This window comes from Hoplias malabaricus, chromosome 10 (assembly GCF_029633855.1).
Source record: "Hoplias malabaricus isolate fHopMal1 chromosome 10, fHopMal1.hap1, whole genome shotgun sequence".
Classification (NCBI taxonomy): Eukaryota; Metazoa; Chordata; class Actinopteri; order Characiformes; family Erythrinidae; genus Hoplias; species Hoplias malabaricus.
In genome coordinates, this window is record NC_089809.1 from 17,008,113 (window position 1) to 17,034,719 (window position 26,607).

The 26,607-nt window shown below is 38.9% G+C and overlaps 1 protein-coding gene across 1 annotated transcript in view; it reads right to left on the reverse strand.

Annotated features, from left to right (window-relative positions):
- LOC136708460 (LYR motif-containing protein 4) overlaps nt 1-26,607 on the reverse strand; it is a 71,711-nt gene that overhangs the window by 37,754 nt on the left and 7,350 nt on the right. Inside the window, exon 2 of the mRNA XM_066683029.1 lies at nt 14,777-14,897. Coding sequence (XP_066539126.1) covers nt 14,777-14,897 — 121 coding nt within the window. The remainder of the gene's footprint in view (nt 1-14,776; nt 14,898-26,607) is intronic.

Genomic DNA, 26,607 nt, shown 5'->3' on the forward strand with positions numbered 1-26,607 from the left:
TATGAGATAAGGATAGTGGTCTATTCCTGCTCCATAAGTGGGCCTCTAAATTCTAGGGCTGTTCCGAATACAATTTTAGGCTTCGGAACTTCGGTCGGGACATTTGGCGAATTTTTGAATACTCGGGGAGTGCGGTGGTGTATATTGTTGCCATTAACAAAATCCACTTCCGACCCCTGCTTTAAAATCCCTCTCTCCAGGCTGCATCGTGGCTCAAAGCACAGCTTCGCTCGCTACCTCCGCTCGCTAACCTGCTAACTAGCTTGCTAACTAAGGGCACAGAGTATACACAATTTAACCAGTTTGAGTGGAGGTGCTCTAATTTCAGGCACAAAGCTGACAAAATGAACTGTGGCGTCACCTTGCTTCATTGTAAGTGTGTTGTTGTAGTATGTTAGGCTGTTTTATATGGCTGAGTTTTAGGCTACAAAGACTTGAGCCTGAATATGGGTGGAGTAGGGAGAGCACTGTGTTTACTGCTGGAGCGCTGCCTTTATCGATAACCACATTTATCCAAACATATCCGAATCACAAAATTAGAAACCAAATGTATACCCAATGAACAAATATCTGAATACCCCAATATTTGGGGCCAGCCCTATTGTTCAGAAAATCAGCTCTCAGCACCCGCTGTAAAATTAGTCACACTTTGGCTCCGATCAAATACTAACTCGTGTACTACGCGGTACCACTAAGAACATGGATTGTGCACAAATAAACCAGAGCTTCTTTGAGGTATGACGCTGACAAAAATGAACTGTAGGTTTGCAATGTTTGGTTGTAAGTAGGTTGCTGTAGTGTGTTTACCTGTTTTAGGCTTCATTCAAAAATAAATAAATAAATAAACGAATATCCGAATCTCAAAATTATAAACTGAATACCTGAATATTCAGGGCCAGCCCTACCAAATTCCACCTAAAAATGGGTAACATTGGCTTATTTTTGCTGTTAACAGTTAAGGTGAAAAACTGTCCAAATTCCAACTAAAAATCTAGAGATACAAACGTGTTTCTGACTTAATTCAAACACTGAATAAACATTTTCAGAGAAGTTATACTTCAGCCATGTACAAACATTTGTTTTTATTTCTCAGACATACAGTTCTGCCTTATAAGGTGCAGAGATTCTGAAAGTAGGCAAACCAGGGAGAACAGCGTGTCTTGTAGCAAATGGGGCTAATAATTTTTACATTTTTAATTACACCAAAATAATTACACTTTCTTTACTTTGTTTTTAATCTTATGTGTAACACCTAATAGTTAATTGGGCAATTGTAAAATACCATGGTCGTCATAACAGCTGACATTTTGATGAGAACAGAGCTGGATTTGTCCCAACCCCGCTGTAGGTTTTTTTTCTTACCCAAGCCCACTCTGAACCATTGTCTGTCAGTGAGGTTTGGTGCCCAGATTTAGCTCCCACGTATTTGTGTACAATGAAAAGCTGCCATTCCTGGCTGTTTCTCCAGACTGGAACACGAGGCAGCAGTCCACTGACACAATCTCTCCAAACTTAAACAGACGGCTTGCACTAGTCCTCTGAAACAGCATTAGATGAGCCTGGAAACAGTTCACCGTTCCATCGGCATCACGTCCCAGCTCTCTTCCTGCCCCGTCATCTATTTGGCCAGATCAGATTAATGAGTAATTTCTCCGTCATTGCTTCATCCTTTAGTAATCTTCAACCCACTTTACCTCCCACTGTCACGCTAATGCACCTGGCCTATTCCGCTTTCATCAGGATGCAAGATGCAATTAAGCTGGAAACAACAGTTCCCAGAGCTGTTTGTCTGTTTGTGAAAACATTTGTCACAGGATCAAGGAGGCTATTTTTGGGGTGATGGCGGTAATTTTTAAGCCTTACACACTCACCATACTTCCTTTGTTTTAGGAAGAGACTGCTCATGGGCTGACAATGTGCCATGTGATGATTGAACTGTTGACGCCAGATTGGTGGTTTGGACTAATATAAATAAATAAGACACTGTGTGACTAAACCATGGAAAAACAAATGGCTACAGCTTAATTTACATAGTCACTTAGACACAAAGATGACGGTAATACAGAAAACGCAGCACTGCTTAGACAATATGCTCATATCCTTAAAACCATCTCCTTGTTTCTAGACTCATTTTCCAATTTATCAGCTCCATTTACCATAACACTGCACTTTGTAGTTTTACAATTACAGAGTGTAGTCCTTAAGTTGCTCTGCATAAATTGTTGGCTAAACCCTTCAGTCCCAGTGCTGGACTAATATTAGTCCACTAACCCAAAATATCCAGGCATTGATCTCCTGTGCCCACTGATGACCCATTAGAGGGGGACCAACATCAACTGTGCAGCAAGAGGTGAGCTGCTGTCTCTGACCTTATATCTACAAAGTGGACAACAAGAGATGTGTGTCTTATAGAGTGTTTAAAAACTCCACCAGCACTGCTGTGTCTGCTCCACTCATAACAGAGCAACACCATCATTATTTCAATGTAACTGGAATGCTGAAAATGATACAAAAGTAAAAAAAAAAAAAAAAAAAAAAAACCTACTCACTGGTGATCCTGGGCACTGAATAAAAGGTAAAGTAGTAAAAGGTTCTAACAATGTGTGTTCTGCGCCACATATGGACAACTGACTGTAATTGCAGTATATACTATGTCTATGACAAGATAAGGAAGCAGTTTATAAAAATAATGTCATTTAAATAACAAGGGCACAACCATTGGCTAAAACGTGACAAGGTCTATGACCTAGCAGCTCATATTCTAGATAGGCCTGGGCAATAAAATGATAAGAAAAAAAAAATGTATAGTTTCAATGAAATGGGATAAATATCTGGGCAGAATAAAATGTATATAGGTCACGTCAAATCTTTACTCATGGATTACAGATTATTTTATTATCCAGTTCAGGGTCGTGTGGGTCCTGAGCCCACACAGAGTACCTGAATGCAAGCTGGAAACACACCCTGGAGTGGATGCCAGCCCTTCGCTGGGTAACACACACTCACACACACCTAGGGACACATTTAAATAGCCAAAGCACTTAGCAACGTGTGTTTATGGACCATGGGAAGAAACCGGAGCACCTGGAGGAAACCCACATGGACACAGGGAGAGCTCCTCACAGATAGTCACTTTGAACTGTGTGACAATGACAATACATGCACACATGTATATATGACATTTGATATATTCACTCTGCAATTTTCAGAAGGACTGTCTTTTAAAACTCTGACAAGGTTATTAAATGTAATAATACTACAATAATTATCAATCATTTATCATCATTAATAGAGATATAAACATATATTTTTTGTGATAACATGTTTGTCTTTACCGGGACCCTGAACTGGATAAGGGGTTACAGACAATAAATGAATGAATGTTTGTCCCTGTCGCCCAGGCTTAACTAATACTGTACTGCTTGAATTGAAAAAAAAAAAAAAAAAAAAACCCAAGTGAAATCAGTCCTACTTCATTTTGAGGGATCAATACCTTCAATCCAATCACAGCCACAAAACAGGGAGACAAACAGGTATCCAGTGCACAACCATTTGGCCATATTATACCTGACTGGTCATTCTACCAATTTATTACCTTAAATCAAATCAGTCTATTACCTTAAACTAATGTTATGGAAATAATTTTTCATCAGGTATTAGACAGATTTATTCATTCATTCGTTGTCTGTAAGCGCTTATTCAGTTCAGGGTCGCGGTGGGTCTGTAGCCTACCCAGAATCACTTCGCGCAAAGTGGGAACACACCCTGGAGGGGGCACCAGTCCTTCGCAGGGTGACACACACTCACACACCAGCAATGTATGTTTCTGGACTGTGGTAGGAAGCCAGAGCACCCGGAGGAAACCCAAGCGAACACTGGGAGAACACACCTGCTTACAGACAGTCACCCAGGAGCTGTGTGAATACGACACTACCTGCTGCGCCACCATGCCGCCCAGGACTCTAATTAGTAACCCTCACATTTACGCTATTGTTGTTATTATAATATTATCATAATTTCACATTGATGGCATTGCCACTATTGCCATCATTCTTCCATTATGTTTACATAACTACTATGATTATATCAGTACACCTGAGCATAATTACAGGCTGTGGCAAAACTGTTGACTTCTATCTTTGGTTTGATCAGAGGAGGATGGATCTCCCTTTTGAATCTTGGTTCCTCCCAAGGGTTCTTCCTCTAGGCTCTAGGGACTTTTGCCACTGTCGCCTGTCTTACTCCCCTGGGGCTTTTTTGTTTTGCAGGTGGTTGATCTTTTTTTCTGACTACTGGATTTCTGTAAAGCTGCTTTTCAACAGCATCAGTTGAAAAATGCACTATACAAATAAATCTTGATTGACTGATATCCCCCTTTAAAAACAACCTTGACCTTTAAGAGTCGCTGATCATCAGTTGTGATCAATCCTCCTGAATGTTCAAGAAAAGAAGTGTCACACAGAGCATTGCTGCCAATTTCTATCAAAAGTACAGGCTCTGTGATCATTTTACTTATATATTTTGCTTTACGAGGATAGACAAAGTAGAAACTGTGATGTTATGTTTGAATTGTGTGTGTTAAAATGTCATGCTCCTATGTGGCTAAAGTGTGCAAAATGGGATGTGACATGACCTGCATTCATTTTTATATCTTCATTTTTTGTCTTATAAAGAAACAAAAAAAAGTTTGGAGTCTACTGACACTTTACTACCAGCTGAATACAGAAGAAGGTGGGGAGGGGTTAACGTGCTTGAAGAGAGAGAACACAAAGGAGAGGGACGGGTGACAAAGGAAAAAATAAATTTTAAAAAAGCTCCAGATTCATTGGTGGGGCCCTATATATCTACCCCCCCCCCCCCCCCCACCACACACTAACCATGGCATGTTTTTTTATTTTGTTTTCTCTTTGCTTCGTGATAAAATAACAGTGTAAGAGAACTGACAGTTGGCAGTTTGTTATGCAGTTAATTTCCAAAACATGTTATTCGTAGCTACAAATGCCCGTGCATTGTTCAATGTGGCATATAAAGACAAAATTAGAAGTGTACAAAAAGAGTTCTAAGTGTTAATTTATATAATTTACTTAATTGTATAATTCCATCATTTGATCGCTACTAATCCCACACTCTATTTTAGGACCCACCAAGGCACACACCATGTCAAGAACTTGAGAGTATGAGGAGGAGTACATGATTCCTCTAGAAATGTGAAGCCACTTACAACTTCTTTTTGAACCTGGGTGACTCAACACGCTTAAAGAACACCAACTATCAGATCTGTAATGCTTGCATTGTAATCGTAATGAGGTGAAGGCCATCTTATATGGCAGAGCAAGGCCTTTTGAACAAAAGTCTCAGAGAATCAATCTGGTGATGATCTAATGATTTAGAGTGGTTGCTTTTCTAAATCTCAGATCTGAATGTTACATTTACATTTATGCATTTGGCAGACGCTTTTATCCAAAGCGACTTACAAAAGAGGATCTAACATTCGAACTACAGCACAAACTATACAAAATACTTTACATTAAGTGCAATATGCCAGGAAGTAATAAGTGCATTAAAGAAAGACATTCAGTGCAAAAGATACTCTCGGAAGAGCTGGGTTTTCAAGGATTTCTTGAATGCAGAGAGGGTTTCTGTTGCTCTGATAGTGCTTGGAAGCTCGTTCCACCAGCGTGGTACCAGAGATGAGAATAGCCTCAACTGACCTGTACGGGTGGTTCTTCCTGAACTTATGACCAAATGTTAAAAATGTATTATTTTAAACTACCATCTCTTTTGAAATACTTTACTGTACAGGAACAAATGAGACAAAGTAAGTAGTTGGTTCCACCTCACTGAGAAGAGACTTCCTGCTGTGATAACAAGCAGAACTAGACCGAACAAGACACTTACTTGTAATAAAAATATACATGCATTTGTACTTGTCTCCTGAGTACTGTGCGGTTCAGAGTATGTCAGAAAGCTTTTACTGTCTAGAAGCTGCTGAACTCAGATTTAATTTCTGTTACAAAGGACATGCTGCGAGGTCTTGATGTGAAGCACCTTCAGTTGCTGTTATGGGGGATCGATTGCTTGGCTGCAGACAATACAGGGAGGGAACTGTAGAGGTAAATCTGATCAATATGTTATTTCTAACAGTATAAACTAGTGGAATGAGAGTCAATGTCATGTACTGTCACTCAGTCTATGTCACTATTCTCATTCACATCCTCAAATTCTATTAGAGTCAGTCCATGGCCATACAGGACACATGCATTTGTGTGAAGGACAGAGATTTGTTCATATGTTCATATGCCAAAGGTTGACAGGTTTCACACATTTAATATATTAGTTAATTTAATACAAATGAAAAGCATACATTTAATATTAGGTGTAAAACAACGAAACAAAAGTGTTTTTCGTGTAACATATAACTGTAATTCAAAAATCAAACATTCTCCTTTATTCAAAAAAGTAGTCTGAAAATGGCAAAATGGCCACGCTCAAATTCAGAAGAAGACTGTGACTAGATGGTGATCGCTTTTTATTGTGGCACGAATATAGCACTGCTCTCAGCTGAAATGCAATCCCTGTTTTGCGTTTTTGTACGTTCAGAGCGCCACATAGTGGTACACAATACTGTGGAGCTGATTGCATTTTTAAGCGGTCTGTGTTCAGTTCTGACCGGAATTCAGCATTTTATTTTTTAAACGGAAATCAACATGTATTGTTTTTTCTGGTAAGAGACAGAGCGACATTAAATCAATGTAATGAATATTTCTTTTGCGTTATGGCACGTTTTCCACACGTCTGTGTTCAAAAATAATATTGCAATGCAATACACGTGAGATTACTTTTAAAGTGCCTTACAAAGTAAAGCAATTAGGGTTGGGCGATGTTGCCATATGATATCACGATATTTAAGGGTATGTTTATTAAGTTCAAAAGCACACTACTTCAACAAAATAAATGCTATATTACTATTAATTATATGAAATAAAATACATTTTTACACAATACCATGGTTATTTTGTAACCAAACTACCTCCCTTTTTTAGAAGCCACTTTCAACTGTACTTCACTGTGGCTAAATCAGAATATCACTATTATCACAATATAGATTTTTACTATCGTTTTAACAATTATGACAATATTATCGCAAATTATATGATATGGCACAGCTTTAAAAGCAATACAATTGTGTACTGATTACATTTTGAAGTGACTGTATTCAATTTTAACACTAATTCAGAATGTAATTTTTAAAATTCAAATGCTCATGTATTGTTTTTCTGTAAAGAGGTCAAGCAACGTGAAAACTATGTAATAGCAGTTTTGCTTTAAATTTTGGAAAAGCAATGAGGTGTGTGGATTGCATTATACATTGTCCTATTGCAGTGATTGCTTTTTCAAATTTGGCACTAATTCCTCTCCATACATATAATGTGGTCTTTGCCAGTTATGTTATACTCATTGTTGCATTTTGATATAGGAGTCAAAAAACAGCTGTAATTATTCACCAAGCTTTGCAGAAATATGACCTAATTTGCCTTGGGGTATTCATATCTAGGAGAAAATTTAGTATTAGGAGTGTGAGGGAAAAAATGGAAAGAAAATGGAAAGAAAGTGAAATTATATTATACCAAAAATAATGTGACATATTATATTTTAGAAACTGTAGACTATGGAAGAAAAGAGAATATAACTGCCAAAAACCTGCTGCTCTTCTAAACCTGCACACATCAGCTCAAATCTAAACACAGAGCTGAAGAGTGTGAGCTGCTGCCCCACGGGACGGGCTTTAAGAGTTCACACAGAGCACAGAAACTCACAGGAAAACTGCACGGAACAGCAAAGCACTTCAGCCAAAGCTGAGACAAAGTGGAGACAAACTGGATACTTCTTTACATCTTGCTACTAAGGGTCAAAGCAAGAAAGATATACCAATATGACATTTCCTCAGGAAAGGACAGGTTTGCTTTTGCACTGGCCAAAAAAAAAACAAAACTGGGATTTGTAGCCAAATGTACATTATAATTGCAATTAACAAGCAAGCCTCAGTAACAAGGCAGAATCAGGTGTGGCTTTGGAAAGGAACAAGAATGCAAACAGACTTGTTTACCTTCCTAAATTTCTCCTCAGAGGAGGAGCGTTCAATTAAATAATGAATTCTGATTCACAGAAGCAGACAATAAATAATACAATATAAACCATAATAGAATACGGATGGATGGACAGATGGATAGCTAGACAGAGAGATGATGTATAAACATATCTATATGTCAGCATACATGTATGAGTAATATGGAAAATTAGCTTCACTAATATTTATTACCAAAATCCTACAGGCATTTCTCTTCAAGTACACAGTGGCTCACATTAAACTTATTACATTTTGACCAATTTTAACTATTTGCAATTTTTTTTTAGCAGAAAACTATAGTGCAAAAGTTACATAGTGCAATTTCTGTACTGCTGAGCCCCGGAGTAGCAATCACGGAGGCTCAATTTTCCATATTATAGGTCAGCAAAACATCTACTAATTTGAAGCTTAAATTTTAAGGTAAAAACATAGTGCTCTTTTAAAACTTCTTAAAGAATTTAACTGAATCATAAAATATCACAAAAAACAGGCCTTATTAGGACTAAGAATATGGGTCAATAATCCAACGTAGTTGGATCTTGTTATTGGTTGCAGAGTGGACTTGCTGTACCACAAGATCCAAAAAGAGAAATGGCTTTTACATAAAAACCTGTCTTCCCCTCTCCATGACTCACTCTTGCACAGCTTTCACTGTGGGGCTGTGCCCTGTTAAGCGGGCTGCTATGGTCCTTCAACTCTCCATGGCCAGAATTACAGGCGCTGCCACATGCAGTCAAACTCATTTTGGCTTCGTGAAAATATACCGCCACTGCTCCAGTGAGAATGAGCAGCATAAATATGAATCAGAAACGGAGGGGAGGGAGTTCTGAACCAATTTGCCCTGGCTCAGTGCCGACAGCTCCGATCAGCTCCTGTGTATTGCGTGCTTTCCACACAGTGAGTTATGGTCACAGGTGATCAAACCCTACACAGCAACGGAAATCCAATTCTCTGTTTAGGCCCAGGGAATACTCCGGCAAAAGAACCAAGAACATGTTTTTTTTCCTCGGGCATACAATGGCATAAATTTATAACTCATGATTTTGTCATAAACCATGTCCATCTCTCTAACTTCCTTTTCATCGATTCTGTGTGCCCTGATGATTGTACACACTTGCTTATCTGTGTTTCTTCCATAGTAAATAAAACTTGTAAATTGGGAGTTTGTTCCTCTTTTGTTACATTCCAAGAAGAAGCCTATGCACTTCTTGGAAGGCTACTCCCTTGCACAGCATAGGCTACCACCTATATGCATAGGAATTCATAGAATACAGCCACTGGAGTATTGTTGAAGTTAGGTATTGATGATGAATGATCAATTCTGGATCTCCAGTAGCACTCCAATTTATCGCATAGGCATTAGAGTAAGCACAGAGTGAACATAGTTCCAGTGATTTACAGCTTAGTGCTGAGGGGCTTCTCAGTACTTCACTACCCCACACTCAGTATTAGGCATGTTGATGTTTGGCACCAGAGAACCTCATTACACTGCAATTCTTTTTCACAGAAATAGATGTAGAGATGTAGAATAGAAGCATAGGGATGTGGGTATAGATTTACCCACATCTCTACAGAAGTGTAAGGCTTGTATTTTCAATGACCAAATACTGAAGACACTAAAATTACCATTTTAAAATAGTGTGAGATTCCTTTCAGACAAATGTGTCAATACAAGCAGAAAATAATGATCAAGAAATCAGAAAGGAAAAAAATATCATTGTAAGCTTTTAGCAAGACAATTTATTATCATCTTACACAAGATAAAATGTAAAATATCCTATGCCAATCTATTAGAGCTTCATACAGGGCTCACCCCTCTCTCTTCCTACTAACAGCCACACAATTACTATTGTTCCAATCCTATAGTTACACCCTAAGGTTGCTGTGGCCGTTTATGATCTGATTAGCAACTAGCTACCCTTTACATCTACGGTTACACATTGAGCCCATCACATGAGTACACAAACCACCCACTGCGTCATTAGCTCTTCACAGGGGTCATAAGGTAGGCACCTCCCCTCATCTGTGTTTCACTGAATTAAGCCCACAATACCTCCAGAAGTCTCAACAGTGAAGTCTGACGTCCCAGACCCACCCCACTCCAAGCTTTACAGTCAGTCCTTACCTTTAACCATCAACAACCAGAAATCCACACTGGGTTCCATGGTGACTAAGGCTGTACCTAGCCCCACTGGCACCGTTAATGCATGTTCAGTGCCACCAATTCCATATGATCTTTACATGCTATATCACCAACCACCTCTACAGTGCATTTCCCCAACTAGTCTGTGCTCTCCTTATCCACAAACACTGACTAGAACTTTCAGCTGGTAATAACATGACATCTCTAATTGGAATCAGTGTTAATAATAGCTCAGTATGGCTGGGAAATTAATACATTATTTGTGTTCATATCACTCAGCACTAAGTCAGTGCTGGTAAACCTGGCATTAGAAAAAAATAATAATTAATTTTAGAGTGGTCAGATGAAAATATCAGGGAGCCAGATAGAAAAACCAATGTGAAATCCATTAGGAGTCTCATCAAAATTCTATTTGGAGCAACAAAGGCAGGGAGGCAGCTTCCTGTGGAGATTCCTGCACTTTGCCATGGGCTTCCACCGGGAGCCACAGATTTTCAGACTTGTTACACTAACTTAAGTGCATTTTGAGATAGGGGGCACATCAATATTGCATACTACACATTTACTTTAATATCCTCAGGCCTCCCCCGTAAAAAGGGCATAAGGGCGCATTTCAAAGGAATGGGAACGGGTTTTGTTTGGAGTGGGATGGGGTTCCGGTCATAAATTTTAAAATGTTTCTGAGCTGAGCAAAACAACAAGAGAGAACAGTATGGGGCAGTACACATGGGCAATATTAAATGCAAAACCCTTAGGTCTTTTTCTTTTTCTATTGCAACTTTTCATGCATGCTAATATATGTGCTGTAAAAATGTGAATGGACGTACATACATACATACATACATACATGCATAAAATTCAAGAGGCATGTGGCAAATTGTGCAAATACTTTGCTTCAGTTAGTGTCAAAAGTTTGGGGACATATTTCCATATTCATGTATATTATATATATTATAAATAAAATACAAAAATGTTTTGCAAATGCAAGTTTGTTCTGAAAAATGTAGATAAATATAAATAAAAGGTTCAAATATTTTTGCAAGTGATTTCGCTCCATGAATACTGCAGCTTTCTCCAAGCTGAGCTGCCACATCTGAAGTATATTGTTGATCACCATGGAAATCATTTCACTCAAATCACACTTAGAGAAGAAGCCAATGTGCAGCAATAAGCATCTACGCAATGTATACATTTTTTGCTTAAACTGAGATTACTGATTACCTAGGCCTAATGGACTCTCTCTTCTCAGCGAGATTAAATCTCATTGCTGTCCAATGAAAAAACATGTATCTCCACGAACAGCAACTTTACAGGAGAAAGAAACACATTTACACAGGCACACATTTTGGAGAGTTATGCTTTCCCATGCCCTTTTGAAGCAGAGTATGGGTGTACATTGCCAGCGTCACGACACACAGCAGGACATTACATGGGTTTGTGTGTGTGTGTGTGTGTGTGTGTGTGTGAGAGAGACTATTTTTCTGTATTTTGAGCTTGGAGAGGTGTGGCAGTGGGTCTTGCTTCCTCCAACACTACGTAGCACATCCATGCTGTGTGTGTGTGTGTGTGTGTCTGTGCATGAGTGTGCGCGCTTGTGGGTGTATGGCTGCACTGTCACTGGTGGAGTGGGAGCCAACTACACAAACTGTCTTTATTCACACAAACACACATCTGTGCACACAAATGGGCACGTACACACACCATGACAGATGACAGAAACACACACACAACATTCAGCAAATCAGTCACTGGCAAAGTCAGCCCACTTAGTCACCGCGACTTGTGATTCCACACGTGCTCACAAAGACCAGAGAGAGAGAGACACAGGGCTGAGGTTCCATGCTTACTCACACACAAACACACACATGCCCGATATACAAGTTAATAGAAGTTGTTCAGTTTGTTGTAAATGATTTCATAAAGACAGAGAAAACTAAATAAAAAGAAACATAACATATAATTAAGATTCTAAATGCTTGAATATTACTTCACCTGAGAATGAAATGTCATATTTGACACTGACCACAGCACCCACCACTAGTTGATATTTTAGCCAAGTAGCATATGCATCCCCTGACTTCAGGACGTTTGAGAGTGATTAAGTGTACACTGGATCCAAATCACATTTCACCTGAATTTTAAAAAAGGAGCTTTTCATCTAAACTCCAGTAAAACAGCGCTCACCTACACAGAGAGTGAGAAAGGGGCTAAAGTGCTAATACAGGCTCTGTTCCTATAGAGACTGGAAAGCTGCTCTTTGATTCTGGAGTTAGAGATCATAGCCATCCTCTGTACAAGGGGACAGAAGCTAAATAGGGACACAAAGCTGGTACAGCAACCAATGTTGTATTGCCATTCTACAGCCTTTGTGTGTTTTTACTATCCTTTTGTTTCTTTCTTTTTCATTACCTTTTTCCACAGACAAAAAGTCAATCACATCTCCTGTTAATGATAATAAAGACATTTATACTTACATTTTAAAGCCAAATCATCCTTGGCTGAGCCTGGTTACTACCAACTTAAACACACAATCTGAAGCTCCTCCAGTAAGTGATAAATATGACCCATATGCAAAACACTGACTAGGACGAAGTGTATCTGTTGCTAACATAATATAATGAAAATGATCAATAAGATCGGTGTCTAATTCTTTTAGATTTCCTCTTTCAAACAAATTGAGCCCTCTAAGCCTTAATGCCAGCTCTTAAAAAAATTTAAAAAATAAACTATTCAGCCACTGAACGCTGTAGTACCTCTCCACTGCAGTCTATGCCAGGGTCATCTTGCCGAGGTTCAGCCAAGGGTGACGTCTAATTCAGGATCAGCAGATATCTGCAAATTTATAATTTGCTGAGTGCCTCAATCAAGGAACGAAAAGTTTCCATGACCCAAGGACAATTTTATGAACTTTCAGGACCTTTTGATAATTTTTGGCAAATTAAGCAGTTTCACTGAGAATGCAACTTTAGAGCTCAGAAGCATCACTTAATGAACATCATCAAGTTTCTTCTCATTTTACCCCGTCACAGCACTGCTTTATTTGAAAGGTTTTGGCTTCAATTAGATCATTATTATTGTTAAGCATTTTTATTCTGTAGCACAGCATTCCATTTCCCAGCCTCAGGGTTTTTACAGAGTTCACATTCTTGTTTCCTTTTGTGGTTTTGTCATCAATAAGCTGTCACTAAATACCTAGAATGCATCAAACAACCCCTGAGAATCCCCATAGTGAAATAAAGATATCCCGACTGCTACCATAGACAGTGATATAGAAGCTAATAGATAAAGACATGATATTCAGCATCTGCATAAATGTTGGCCTGAGTCTGCATTAACATTATCAATAGACAAACAAATTAACAACCTGCCTTTGAAGTGCTGTGTTAGTAGTTTTCCAAAAGTTCCAGGGCGTTATTTGATTAAGACTAATCAGACATGTCATTAATAGGGTTTAAATTCTTTGTTGCAGATCAGATTATAATCTCCGTCATGGTTTAAAAACTTTGAATGTTTTAGAGAGCTTTCATGGTTTGAAGGGATCACACACACACACACATATATATATATATATATATATATATATATATATATATATATATATATATATATATATATATATATATATATATAAAGCAAAAAAGTATTCACTCATCTGCCTTCACACACATATGAATTTGAGTGACATCCCAGGGCAAGCATGTATTTTCCTGCTGATGTGTTTGTGTTTTGCAGGGGTTTGGTGTTGAAGACCATGACTGGCCTGACCTCAAACCGACAGAACACCTTTGGGATGAATTAGAGTGGAGACCGTGAGCCAGGCCTTCGCGTCCAACATCAGTGCCTGACCTCACTAATGCGTATCTGAAAGAATGGTCAAAAATTCCCATAAAAGCACACTCCTAAACCTTGTGGAAAACCTTCCCTGAACAGCTGAAGCTGTTATAAGTGCAAAGGGTGGGCTGACACCATATTGAACCCTACGGATTAAGAATGGTATGTCACTGAAGTTGAAATGCGTGCGAAAACAAATGAATACTTTGACAATATAGTGCAGATATATATATAGTTTTTTATTCAGAAGTAGGTCAGCAAATAATGTGAGGGAAGCAAAAAAGTTCTAAGGCAACTGGTTTCCCTGCTTGGGCTGCTTAAAAAGGACAAAAAGGCCAACAGAAAGCCACATCCCCGGGGATGTGGCCTCAGTGCTGAACAGTAATATGGGAACAAAGCTTGAGACAGCAGGATATCAGTGGTCATTAGTGGCATGCGGGTGATGCCACCTTCATACCAGTGGACAGGTGGGAGCCCACCAGATGCTCATCAATATGCTTCTGGAGCGGCAGCAGCAGCTAGGCAAGCTCTCTTCAGAGGATAGGGAGATTTAGAGATACAGAATGAGAATGAGAGAGAGAGAGAGAGAGAGAGAGAGAGAGAAAGCTGTGCTGTATTTTATGACAGCACATATATTCCTGCTGCTGTTTGTGTTTTGCAGGGGTGAGCGGTACCTGTCTCTGGATAATGGCCAGGCTCTCGCAGGCTTTGCTCAGGAGCTGCTCCAGAGCTCTGGGGTCTTCCACATTCCGGTTCTCTCTGAATGCATCACGCACCCTGCGCAGGGCATATGTCCTGTGGACAGAGAACACACACAAGCTGCAAATCTCTGCTCATCACCAGCCAGGTCCATACAAAATATTCATAAAGGTCAGAAGATAAAGAAAACCAGGAGCGAGATTGTCCCTAAGGAGCTTTTGTGAAAACTGGAAACTGAAAATGGCCAGCCTTATCTACACAAACACATATGATCCTAGGGTCACACATTTCAGTGCTTTAATCTCCAGTTATTGTACCTTATGCACGTTCGTGACTAAGCCACCTGAGCCATTCATGCCACCAAAAATACTGGTACCGTTTGCAAAGCAAAAAGGAAATTCTGCTCCAAAGACGTTTACCTCCAGCGTTTTGCTGTCATTTTGGCTCATGCATTCATCTCTTCATGTAGACTACTACAACTCCCTCTTCGTTAGCCTTCCAAAAAACATACACTTTCTTCAGTATGTTCAGAACTCTGCTGCTAGAGTTATCTCTTATTCTAAAAATACACCTCAAATAACCCCAGTTCTTCATCATCTACCTGTCCAGCTCCATATTCAGTTTGAAGTTCCTCTGCTCACATACTGAATGGTATACCACCAGCATAACTTTCTGAACATTTACACATCCCTACTGCCCTGCATGATCACTGAGGTCCTCCAATAGTGGTCTCCTGTCAGCACCTACATTCAGACTAGTTAGTTCTGGCAGCTCATTCAGTGTTATGGCACCAAAGCTCTGAAACTGTTTACCACAAAGTCTTGGCCTCTGCTTCATTTTCTTTTTTAAAATCTCAGCTTAAAACCTACTTCCTTTGTCAATAACTCCTCCACAGGCATAAGTGTCATCCCTCTTTTATTTTCCTGTGTAAAGTGACCTCGGGTATTATAAAGGTGCTATATAAATGAAACTTTTATTTTTATTAATATTATTATTTATTTATTCATCCATTATCTGTAACCAGTTATTAATGTTTAATTAATTTATAGTCTGTGACATAACAAACGAACATTATCTGACTCTGGTTAGTGAAGCAAGAAGTTGAAGTTCAAAAATGTTACAATAGCACAGGGTGAAGGAGAAACATTGGGGACTAACACAACCAAGATTACACAAGGTTGTCAACCAAGTATCTTTCATTATTAGCAACATATTTGTGCATAGTGCAGTTTCTGCAATGCTGAGTAGCAACGACAAAGGCTCTACAAATCTACTATTATGTTCTTTTATTTTACACAGTTCTATAATGAAACAAATTACAAATATTCACCTCTCCTTCTTAAGAAGAGAACGCAATGCATCTTTAGGGAACAAAACTGGACTTTAAAAATGTTACATTTTATACCCCCACACCAGTCAGCTATAACACAACCAAGTATCTTTCATTATTAGTAACATGCTTTTTTTTCCTTGAAGTACTCCTTCAAGAATTAAAAGCTGAATAAAAAAATCTCATTTCTTTTTAATAAAAAAAAAATCCCAACAACAGTTAACACGAAATCAGAAGAGAAATCTTCTCAGAGCTGATGCTGCAGATGAAACCTCTGGGCCTTTCAACTCAGCATGGGACAAGCATGACAATCTCCTCCCATTAGTGAGCTGGAGAGAAGCTCTGCTCTTTTTGAATGCACGGAATATGAGTGGGCGACAAGAAAAGGATATTATCAAACTATTTTAGAAATAGCATGACAGACCAAAATATCAAAGAGTACGACATTATTAAGTGAAAGTAAATGTTAGGCAGCAACTGGAGCTGGACGTTTCCCTTCTCCCTTGTGGGATTAATAAATAACACATAATGCATGCACCAAGTCACATTAAGCAGGGCCGATTATGAACTCTGTAATGAAACCTCCAGTTGGACTATGATCTAGAAATAAATGACAATCCCCACATTTTACTCAAAACAGCATGTGATAAATTGTGATATAATCTATCAGGATAGTGATAAATATTGTTAGTCACTGTGGGCCTCAGCTCACAGTGACTGAACTGACTCCAGATGCTGTAAGCAGGAGGTTCTTCACCATGGGCAGAAGGGGCTCAGCCCACCACCTCCGTGTGTCAAAAAGGCGGCAAGCCAGAAGATGCTGGAAGATAAATCGATCATGTTCTCTTCTTGGTGACTGCCATGCTTTATTAGCAGCAGTTTTACTTAGTACCTAAGTAAATCTATAAGTAAATAAGCAAGTAGTCATAAGGTGGCAACTTGCAAAGATGGAAAGTGACAATGGCACTTAGTGCTGAGCGTTATGAGCTCAAATCAATATCACAATTAATTGTACATTTTACCACGATAATGATTAATTAACAATTTTGTATTTTTGACCCTGTGAATATGCTCCAGTATTAAATAGGGGATTATTTTTTCTAATGTTGCTGGGAGCTTGATCCTCTCGTTTTTTGAGCACTATATGTATTGAGTGTGTGATTGTGCTTTGTTCGCTGAAAGTGTTTTTTTCACAGCGTTTACATTTGACTTCTTTTTGTTCATTGTTGTCTTAATTACAGTCAAAACACAGTACATCCAAACCATAGACACTGTGTTTTTGTTTGGTACGAGCTGTTCGAGTCGTTGGTTGGCCTCTGAGTTTAGGTTGCTTCTATGTAGCAGATGGGGAAGAATCAGGTGACTACAGCTTGGTGCTATGGTTTCAAAAGGGACAAGTGTGGACATAACAGAACAGACAAGACACAGTGGGGACATAACAGAATAAAAAAATTAATTAATAAATAAACAGTTAAAAAACTTGTTGATATAGACAAGATTATGTTGATTAGAAGTTCTGAATGTCGATTTAATTAATTTTCAATTATTTGCAAAACACTAATGCCACTCATTTACAAGAAAGTGAAATAGTGAGTAATGGAGAGAGTTTTATCTCTCTCTCTCTCTCTCTCTCTCTCTCTCTCTCTCTCTCTCTCTCTCTCTCTCTCTCTCTCTCTCTCTCTCTCTCTCTCTCTCTCTCTCTCTCTCTCTCTCTCTCTCTCCTTTTTATCTGGCTTCACGCAGTGAATGGCATGAGGTTGTGAAATATTAAGGTTTTGAAAGTTCTTACAATATTTATTTATATTTCAACAATAATATTATTATTTGCATATTTGAATATTAATCATAGTATTAATAAGATTAAAATATTAAAAACTAAGGTCTCAAAAATGCATATCTAGGCCAGATTCATATTCAAATTCAAATACAGAATTTCAGGAATATAAAAAAATATACCGAAATTGTATTTAAATATTCAAAATTCAGATTTAAATTCTTAATGTCGGTGATATCCATGCTATGTTGTACTCTCCATTAGATTGGTTGATTTGCTCTCAGGGTCATAGGTTTGTCTTTGATGGCATTTTTTTCAGGTGCTGCTTTACCAGTGCATTGTATCTGTATGGCGTCAAAATAGGTTCTAAATTTCTGAGAACCAAAAAACAGAATCCATAAGCAATACATGTAATTTTGTTTTTGAGAAAACTGTCATTAATATTCAGAGATATAAAAACAGGTTTGTAAACCAAATATTTCTGTATATAATCATCTATTTTGAGTTTAATATTCTTGAAGAATACGTCTTCATTTTCATTCTGCCTTTTCTCGGTTGCGTTTCTCGCAGTCTCACGTTCGCCTCCAGAAGATTCTCATTTTTGGCAAGGGTCGGGATCTAGACAGTCATTGGCTGTTACATTAAGCCCCGCCTACCCAGCTGATTCTGCACACCCGGTTACGTCAGCGAGAGCGTGGCAATCTTACCCTGATTGGAAAAAGACCGTCCGGTAAACACTGGTAAGACATATCAAATATTTATTAACGATTATGTCTTTTAGTAACGCACAGTTCCTCATAGAGGCTTAGAATCATTTTGTAATCAGGGTTAGGGTGTGCAGAATCTGCTGGGTGGGCGGGGCTTAACTTTAGCAGCCAATGACTGTCTAGATCCCCACACCGTCAGTAAAAAACGAAAAACATCTGGAGGCGAAAGTAAGACTGAGAGAAGCGCAAACGAGAAAAGGCGAAATGAAAACAAAAATGGATTTTTCAAGAATATTAAACTTACAATAGACAATTATACACATAAATATTCTGTTTACCAACATTGTTTTATAACTCTCAATATTAATGACAGTTTTCTCAATTACAAAATGACATTTATTGGTTATGGATTCTGTTCTTTGGTTCTCAGAACTTTAGAACCTATTTTGACACCATACATCTGTTCCAACTTTCAAAACAGCTGAAAAAAATCTAAATATGAAACAAATCCTACATGGTGAAAATGACTAATTGTGACGTAAATTGGCCACAATGCACACCCCAATACAAAGAGAGAGACTATGAGAGAATGTGGTATTATGGTATGGACATGAAAGGAAGCAGATGAGAAAGTGAGCAAGTAGGCTAATAGGTTAACAGCAGAGAAAGCAAAACTGCCCACACACAATACCACACACGAGTGCAAACCTCAGATCATCTGCTGAAAAAACAGAGCAGTTGACAGATGCAAAACTGTGATTTGAGGCGGTGGGGGGGGAAGAGGGACAAAGAAAAATAAATAATAAAATAAATAAATAAAGAGGAGCACTTGTCAGATGAAGACCGACTCATCCTCAGAATGCTCTGACTGACAAGCAGTTCAAAGCAGTCTAAAATAAGCCCGGCACTTTGAAGCAGGAGTCATGCGCGTTTGACGGTTCTGCCGTTCATCCAGTGTCATTGTTAATGCATGATAGGTCTGTGTCATGGCCAATTACAAGACGAATGGACTTCAGACCACAGGCATACAGACCTAACCATCTGTATCAACTGCCTTTAAAGTAAATAAAGGAATGTGTAAGAAAAGACATGTATCAACATGAAACTCAACTTCTACACTAATACAGGCACAAAATACAGGGGACAAAATCTCTTGCACCTAGAACCTTTCATTTCAATCTGTAGCCTTGACCTAACAGCAAAGCTTAAGCTAACTCTTAAATGTAACAGTCCTGACAACCATGGCAATATAAATGACAAAATCATGCTGCAATTTTATTCTAATTATTTCATCTTTGTAGCGCTTTAAAACGAGTAGAGATTCTGTCATATTCTATCTGTTGTAGACAATCATTCTAAAGTGCTAAGACTGTTCAAATGAGATAAAAGGGAAGAAACAGGTACAGTGCTCAAGGACAAGCATCAGCTGGAAAGGTATAATGCCCCTGCTGCATTAGAGCAGTGCATCTGTGTTCTCTAGACTGATGCACCACCGTCGACAAGCCATACCTGACCCGACTAATCCTTTTGTGGCTGAAAGCCATGAAATTGTAATGGTCAAATATCTAGTGTAAAGCTTTAACAGAAGAGTAGAGGATGCTGCTGTCAAAAAAAGAAGGGAAACTCCCAAGACTACACTTCATATCTCACAGACAGACTCACTGTAAAACAATAAAATAAATAAATAAACACAAATCTTAACTAGTGTTCCTTTAAACATTGTAATAATATGACTCTAGGCATCCAAGAGTTCAGGTTTAACAGACTGGATTGACGCATGTAAATATTTATTTAATAATGTATACAAATTTAAACCAAAACTGCTAGTGATGCATGAAGATATCCGAATTATACCGGAATAGGCATATATCGGCTTATTGGCATTGCATTATTGGTATCGGCTAGATTCTCTAATTTTTCAAAATTTCAATCAGATAATTGCTGGAAAACAAAAATGAACTTGAAAAAAAATAATATGGCTAAGATTTTTCCACATCTGACAGTGTGGAGAAGCACAAAGGTGTTATACTGGTTATACTGGTATATTTACACTGATATTTCTTTGTATTAATTTAATATCATATTGTTTGCTATAAAAAGTATTCACTTGTTTTTATTAGTTTGAGTAGATATATTAATTTTATTTAACTTGTCAGTTTAAAAGGCACAGTGGCACCACAAGCAGTGTTGCTATTACACAGCTCCAGGGACCTGGAAGTTGTGGGTTCAAGCCCCACTCCGGGTGACTGTCTGTGAGGAGTTTGGTGTGTTATCCCTGTGTCTGCGTGGGTTTCCTCCGAGTGCTCCGGTTTCCTCCCACGGTCCAAAAACACACGTTGGTAGGTGTATTAGCTACCCAAAGTGTCCATAGGTGTGAGTGAATGTGTGAGTGTGTGTTGCCCTGCGAAGGACTGGCCTCCCCCTCCAGGGTGTGTTCCTGCCTTGCTCCCAGTGATTCCGGGTAGGCTCCAGACCCACCGTGACACCGAATTAAGTGGTTACAGATTTAATGAATGTATTTAATTCTTTGACCTGTCTATGTAAGGACCAATTAGCTAACAAAATTTTCTCACAAGAGACATCTGTGATTTTATTGTTTACATACACTTTGTTGAAAGGTAAAATGTTATGCAAATAATTATTAAATCTGTCTATAAGGTTTATGCAGGGTCTTATCTTTTTATTATATAAATGTGAATATTGGCATCAGTACTGGCAGATATATATATAATATCGGGTATCGACATGGGCCCAGAATTCCCATATCAGTGCACCCTGCTTGCTGCTACATTTAAGCAGCTTATATCATGAACAGCTTTGCAAATTGTGCATAGGAGCGTCCTGTCATATTCAGAATTTATGGAGCTCTACTTCACCATGGACATAACAGGCATGAGATTTAAGATCCAATCTGGCGAGTGTGATCAGTTTATAACCCAGCACACTGGCCTTCAGTGACTAAGAAGATGACGGGGGTCCAACAAGAGCCACGTGACGAGAGCTGCCGGTGGCCAAAAGACCATCGCACAGTTGGTCTTTGTCATCAGTGTAGAAAATTCCTGATTCATCGCATGCAGTGGTGAGTAGCTCTCATCCTCAGAGACACAGTCTGTCAAACAGCCTGGCTTTAGGAGAGGCAACATGTTGGGCAGAGAAAAAGAGAGAGAGAGAGAAGGGGAGGAAAAAGCACTCCTTCCTCTGTCCTTTCAAAATCACGCACATGCTTATTAGTCATGTTACCAAATTAGATTTATTATGCTAAGAAATGCGTTGCTCACACAAGTCTGTCATTTCCCTCACACAATGGGCATCTGATACAGTTGAACGCAGACAAACAGAGCAGTTGTTGGGACGTGACCATTCACAAAATGCATCAGTACAATTAGAGTGGGGTCTGGAGTGAACATCCTATTTTTTTTGATGCAGCAAAATTAAACAGTACCTTGAAAACAACTGGAATCACACAAAAGCATGTGCAGGCACGCCACGCACACAGACACACACAAATTATGATTTAAATAAGCTTGTGAGCTTCTTTAAATAGTGACAGAAAACACTTTAGCACACAAAGCTCAGCTTCCACATGCCAATCCATTTCACAGAGACTAAGGAGGATAAGCACAGACAGTAACTCCTCTGGCAGATGATTTAAAGAGCTGGGAAAAGGGAATGAAGTCCCTGAATATATCACTGACAGGTTTGATTGTGTATATGTTGATTTCTAATGTAATTGTACCATGCTCAGAAATATCAACAGTGGAACATTTGCCAATACAATTAGCTGTAAGTAATATGTATGTTATGGTAATATTTCCGTTTTTCCTGATCCATTTTAAAAGACCTCATGACCTATTATAATGCTTTTATAAAATGGCGGTAAAATACAGCATAACAAAAAACTAGTTATGTCTAGTCTTGTCACGATACCAATGACTTTGAAGAATGACTTTCGATACGATACCTGCCTAAATATCTTGATACCGATACTGAAACCATACCATTGCAAAAATCTAAAACATCAGAAAAAGTAATGTACTTTCTCCGAGGGCGGTCGGCAAAATCACTGGTACCTGATGGTTAAGTGTGACGCCACACTTGATGTTTTGCCATTTCTGTTTCCAATCGTGCTTTCGGTCCCGTGTTATACTTTCAAAAGACTTGTTTACTTGTTTGAATAAAGCTTAATGCCTCAATCAATTATGTGATCTCAGTTCAGGAGTTCAAAAAAAGGAATACATTCTACATGAAAGTCTTTGGGAGCACTTTTTGTAAATTCGATCTGTGTGAGCTGCCACGTGGACAGACTGTGCTGTCAAGGGAGCTGTGTCTCCCAAAGCTCCGTCTCCAAGAGCAGAGAAGGCGTGGAAAGAGAGAGCTGTCTCTCCCGCTCACAGTCAGTCCCGGTGTTCTAACAAGTGCTACCGGCGATTCTCTTTTATAAAAAGTAGCTTAGTGTTTTTTTTTTTTTTAAATCACTCACTAGAAGGTTTGAAAAGTCACTAAAACTAGCAGATCATCAATGAGGCAAAGCACTGCGGGTGCACACTGCCCCCCATGTCAATTATTGGAAATACCGCTCTTATTTTAAAACACTCCTTCTTAAAATACCGGTACTCATTATATGGGGTATTGTACCATTATTTAATGTCAAAGTATTGAGATACTTTTCTAGTATCAGTATTCTGTGTAACAATAGTTATGTTCCGATCAAGTTTTTTTGGCCCAATCCCTATCCAAGTCCTGATATGATACTTATAATCTCCTAGATAGTACTGATACACAGTGCACACCAAGTACATTGCAGTTATTAAAATCAGCGCAGTGTATCTGCTTAAACTGAATATATCGCATTAAGAAAGAAATTGCCTTCATCCAAGTTGCTTTTTAATAACAAAGTAAACAAAAGGTGTCTTTACAAACAGCTAATATAAAATCCACCTAGTGAAGCATTGCAGTAGTAACTAGAACATTTCAGAACGAGTAATATAATCCCAATACCATTTTGAAGTGCTGGAGTAGCTTAATATTCACATTCACAAGAAACAAATACTACAGTTCTGCTCAGTCCAGCAGAGTTACTGCTGCTGCTTCAGACTTTTATGAAAACTCTGCAGAGGGCTTGTAATTTGGAACGATGAATACAGGAAGAGGAGACGTGATGACGCCAGACTACCACAAATTACCACAACATTTATACAGATCTTATATCTTATACAGTGAACAATGCATCATGAAAATATCGTATCGTAAGATGCCCTGTGTTTCCCACCCCTGTAACTGAATTAAATTTCCCATCACACACACACACACACAGTTGAGGCCTTTTGACATTAGCTTGTTTCAAACCGCCCTTCTGCAGTGCCCGACAATTAGTGAAGCCGTGGGCAGTTGCACACCCAATTAATTCACTTCACCCACATGGCAGTGCCACCGAAGAACATGAACATTGGTGAGTACCACCAAGAACTCACACCAACAATGTTTCATAGCTCTATAAAGTGATACCAATTAAAGAGCCTAAATATTTAATGAGACCTTCGGTTAGAAACACATGCTTCATATATTATTAATTAGAAACATCCTTCCCTTGAACTGGGTTTCAACCAGAAAATCAGCTGAGCGTGGTCAAAAGTGCGATAGTAGGCGCAAAGTTATGGTGCCATATAGCTTCATAAAAACAGAGGCAGGAGGAGAGGAGAGGAGTGCTGCCTTATTTTTAAACATGGAGAAGGCACAGTGTAGTCACATCAGAGGTTTTGCTGGTGTGCATGAGCAAGGGCACGGAGGCTGAGCCCACATATGCAGTGAGTTAGGCTAGGACTCAGCCTACAGAAGTTTATAGCTCTTTGCTGCTCTCTGCTAAACAGGAGGATCAAGCCTGAGCCACTTTTTCAGTATGGAGTGCAGGCCAAACACATTGAGCCTTGGACCCAAGTAAACGAGCAGACGGTAAACCTGAAGGAAATCAGAGGGCAAAAGAGAGGAGTTTAAAATCAATTAAAGTTTATCAAGGATAATTAAAGTCTGATGCTAATCAAGTGCAGCTGGTGATCATTCTGTGTTAAATGTCATAGGCAGATATGTACATATATTTGGTGTCAGTATTAGTCCATGATTCAAATATTTGTAGAATATTTTCAATATTTATAGGGAAAAACAACAAATGTAGAGTCAACAGGACGTATGGAATAGGGAAGGTTTTACATAAATTAAAGTACTTGTCTCCAATTTGTCTCCAATGCCACCATTTCCCCTGGTCCTCCCCTGCTCACACACACTGCCACCAGCCTTGGGTGGGTGGAGGCAAATGTGTTAAAATCAATGCTACCAAACAGTTTAGCAGGCCAGAACAGACTGTATGGAAGTATCTTACACACAAAAATTTTGAAATGATAGAACAGGTTGAATCAAAATAATTGAAGGAATACTTATTAAATTACAAATGGCTTACATTTGTTTGTGTGTGCAATTTAACAAGTTGGAAAAAGTAAATGTAGAGTTTACTTTCATTTTATTCACTCTGTAAAACTCACTCTTAAACTTGGTTTATACCTGATGCATCAAACATGGTGCAAGGTTGCACACGTCAACAGTGACGCAATTGTGGCGCCCCTGCACCTGTGCGCTGGCCCCATGCGGTGTCGGAACACGTGGTGGTACACCTCCAACTTTTTCGTTACTTAGCGCTCACTGCAAGTTCTGCGCTCCATCTATTTTCACTGTTTATGTAGTGTACTGCCACCTGCCCTTTCGGAGAATACTGCAACAACGTTAAGTGGCAAGTATAAATGCCTATGTTATTTAATCATTTTCGAGACTGCAGACTAGAGCTGGACGATATGGCTAAAATTTATATCACAATATATTTCTTAATTTTGGTCAATACTATATAATTCTGTTATCAATATGAACAGTAAAGCCACAGAATAACTGTTAAGAACTGAAAACAACAAGACATCACAATCAAACCTCGTGGCTTTGCCAATATTAATATTTTTAAAGTAACTAAATTGAGTAGAATGAACTGATGGCAGTGCCCTGTAATGACCATCAGTCAGTGACAGATGCTGTAAATTGTATATATTGAAATATAAAAAATCATATCATGGTTATTGAAACACTTTATATTGCGATATATACTGATATTGAACTATTGTCCAGCCCTACAACTGACCCAGGTAATGTTGGTTAAATTCACCATAAAGCATTGGTTTTAAGCTTGCTCACACTGGACAAATAGCTCATAGAGGAACTGGAACAGTTCCAGTTTGCGAGCTAAATATGGAACAGTTCTGCAAACGTTCCCAGCTGGAACCAAACAAGAGTGATGCCATCCGTGGGCGAGCCGAGGTTCAGTAACTCAAAGAAGACCTCAGAGGCTCAAATACAGCGTTATTGCCAAGTGGAGCTGGACGGGGTCACTTACAATAATTCATACAAACAAATAATAAGAAATAAAACTGGAACACACTCCATTTGTGTGTGTTTCTGCAACTGTGTTTGGTGCAACACCATGCATGTTGGGCAGACCCCTGGAGTCTTGGTTACATTTCTCCGCTGTTTACAAGCTCAGCAGGACAGCTCAGAACTCCAAAACATTTACACACATACTATATCTCACATCTGTCATATCAGCTGTATGTGCTGGTCAGTACCACTGGCAGTGATGAGGCAGAATCATTGTGCCACGTGGTAGCCCAGAAGTAGAGAAGAATTAAAAGAAATAGAGGTCTGCTTCTATAATGGAATACATGTTTATCATGAAGACCTCCAAGCTTACCTTCAGAGAACTGCAAGTTCTTACACCCTTGTCTACCTTTAGGTGAATGCTGATGTCCTTCTCAATCTTCTGGCCAATACCAATGCCTTTTTTGTTTTCTGTTTTTGGGCCAGTGCTCAATCATCTGGACCATCTGTTCCCTGTACCCTTTACACAAAGTAAAATAACCTCTAGCACCTTGAACACTTTTGATTCAGCTGAATCATTGCTAGATT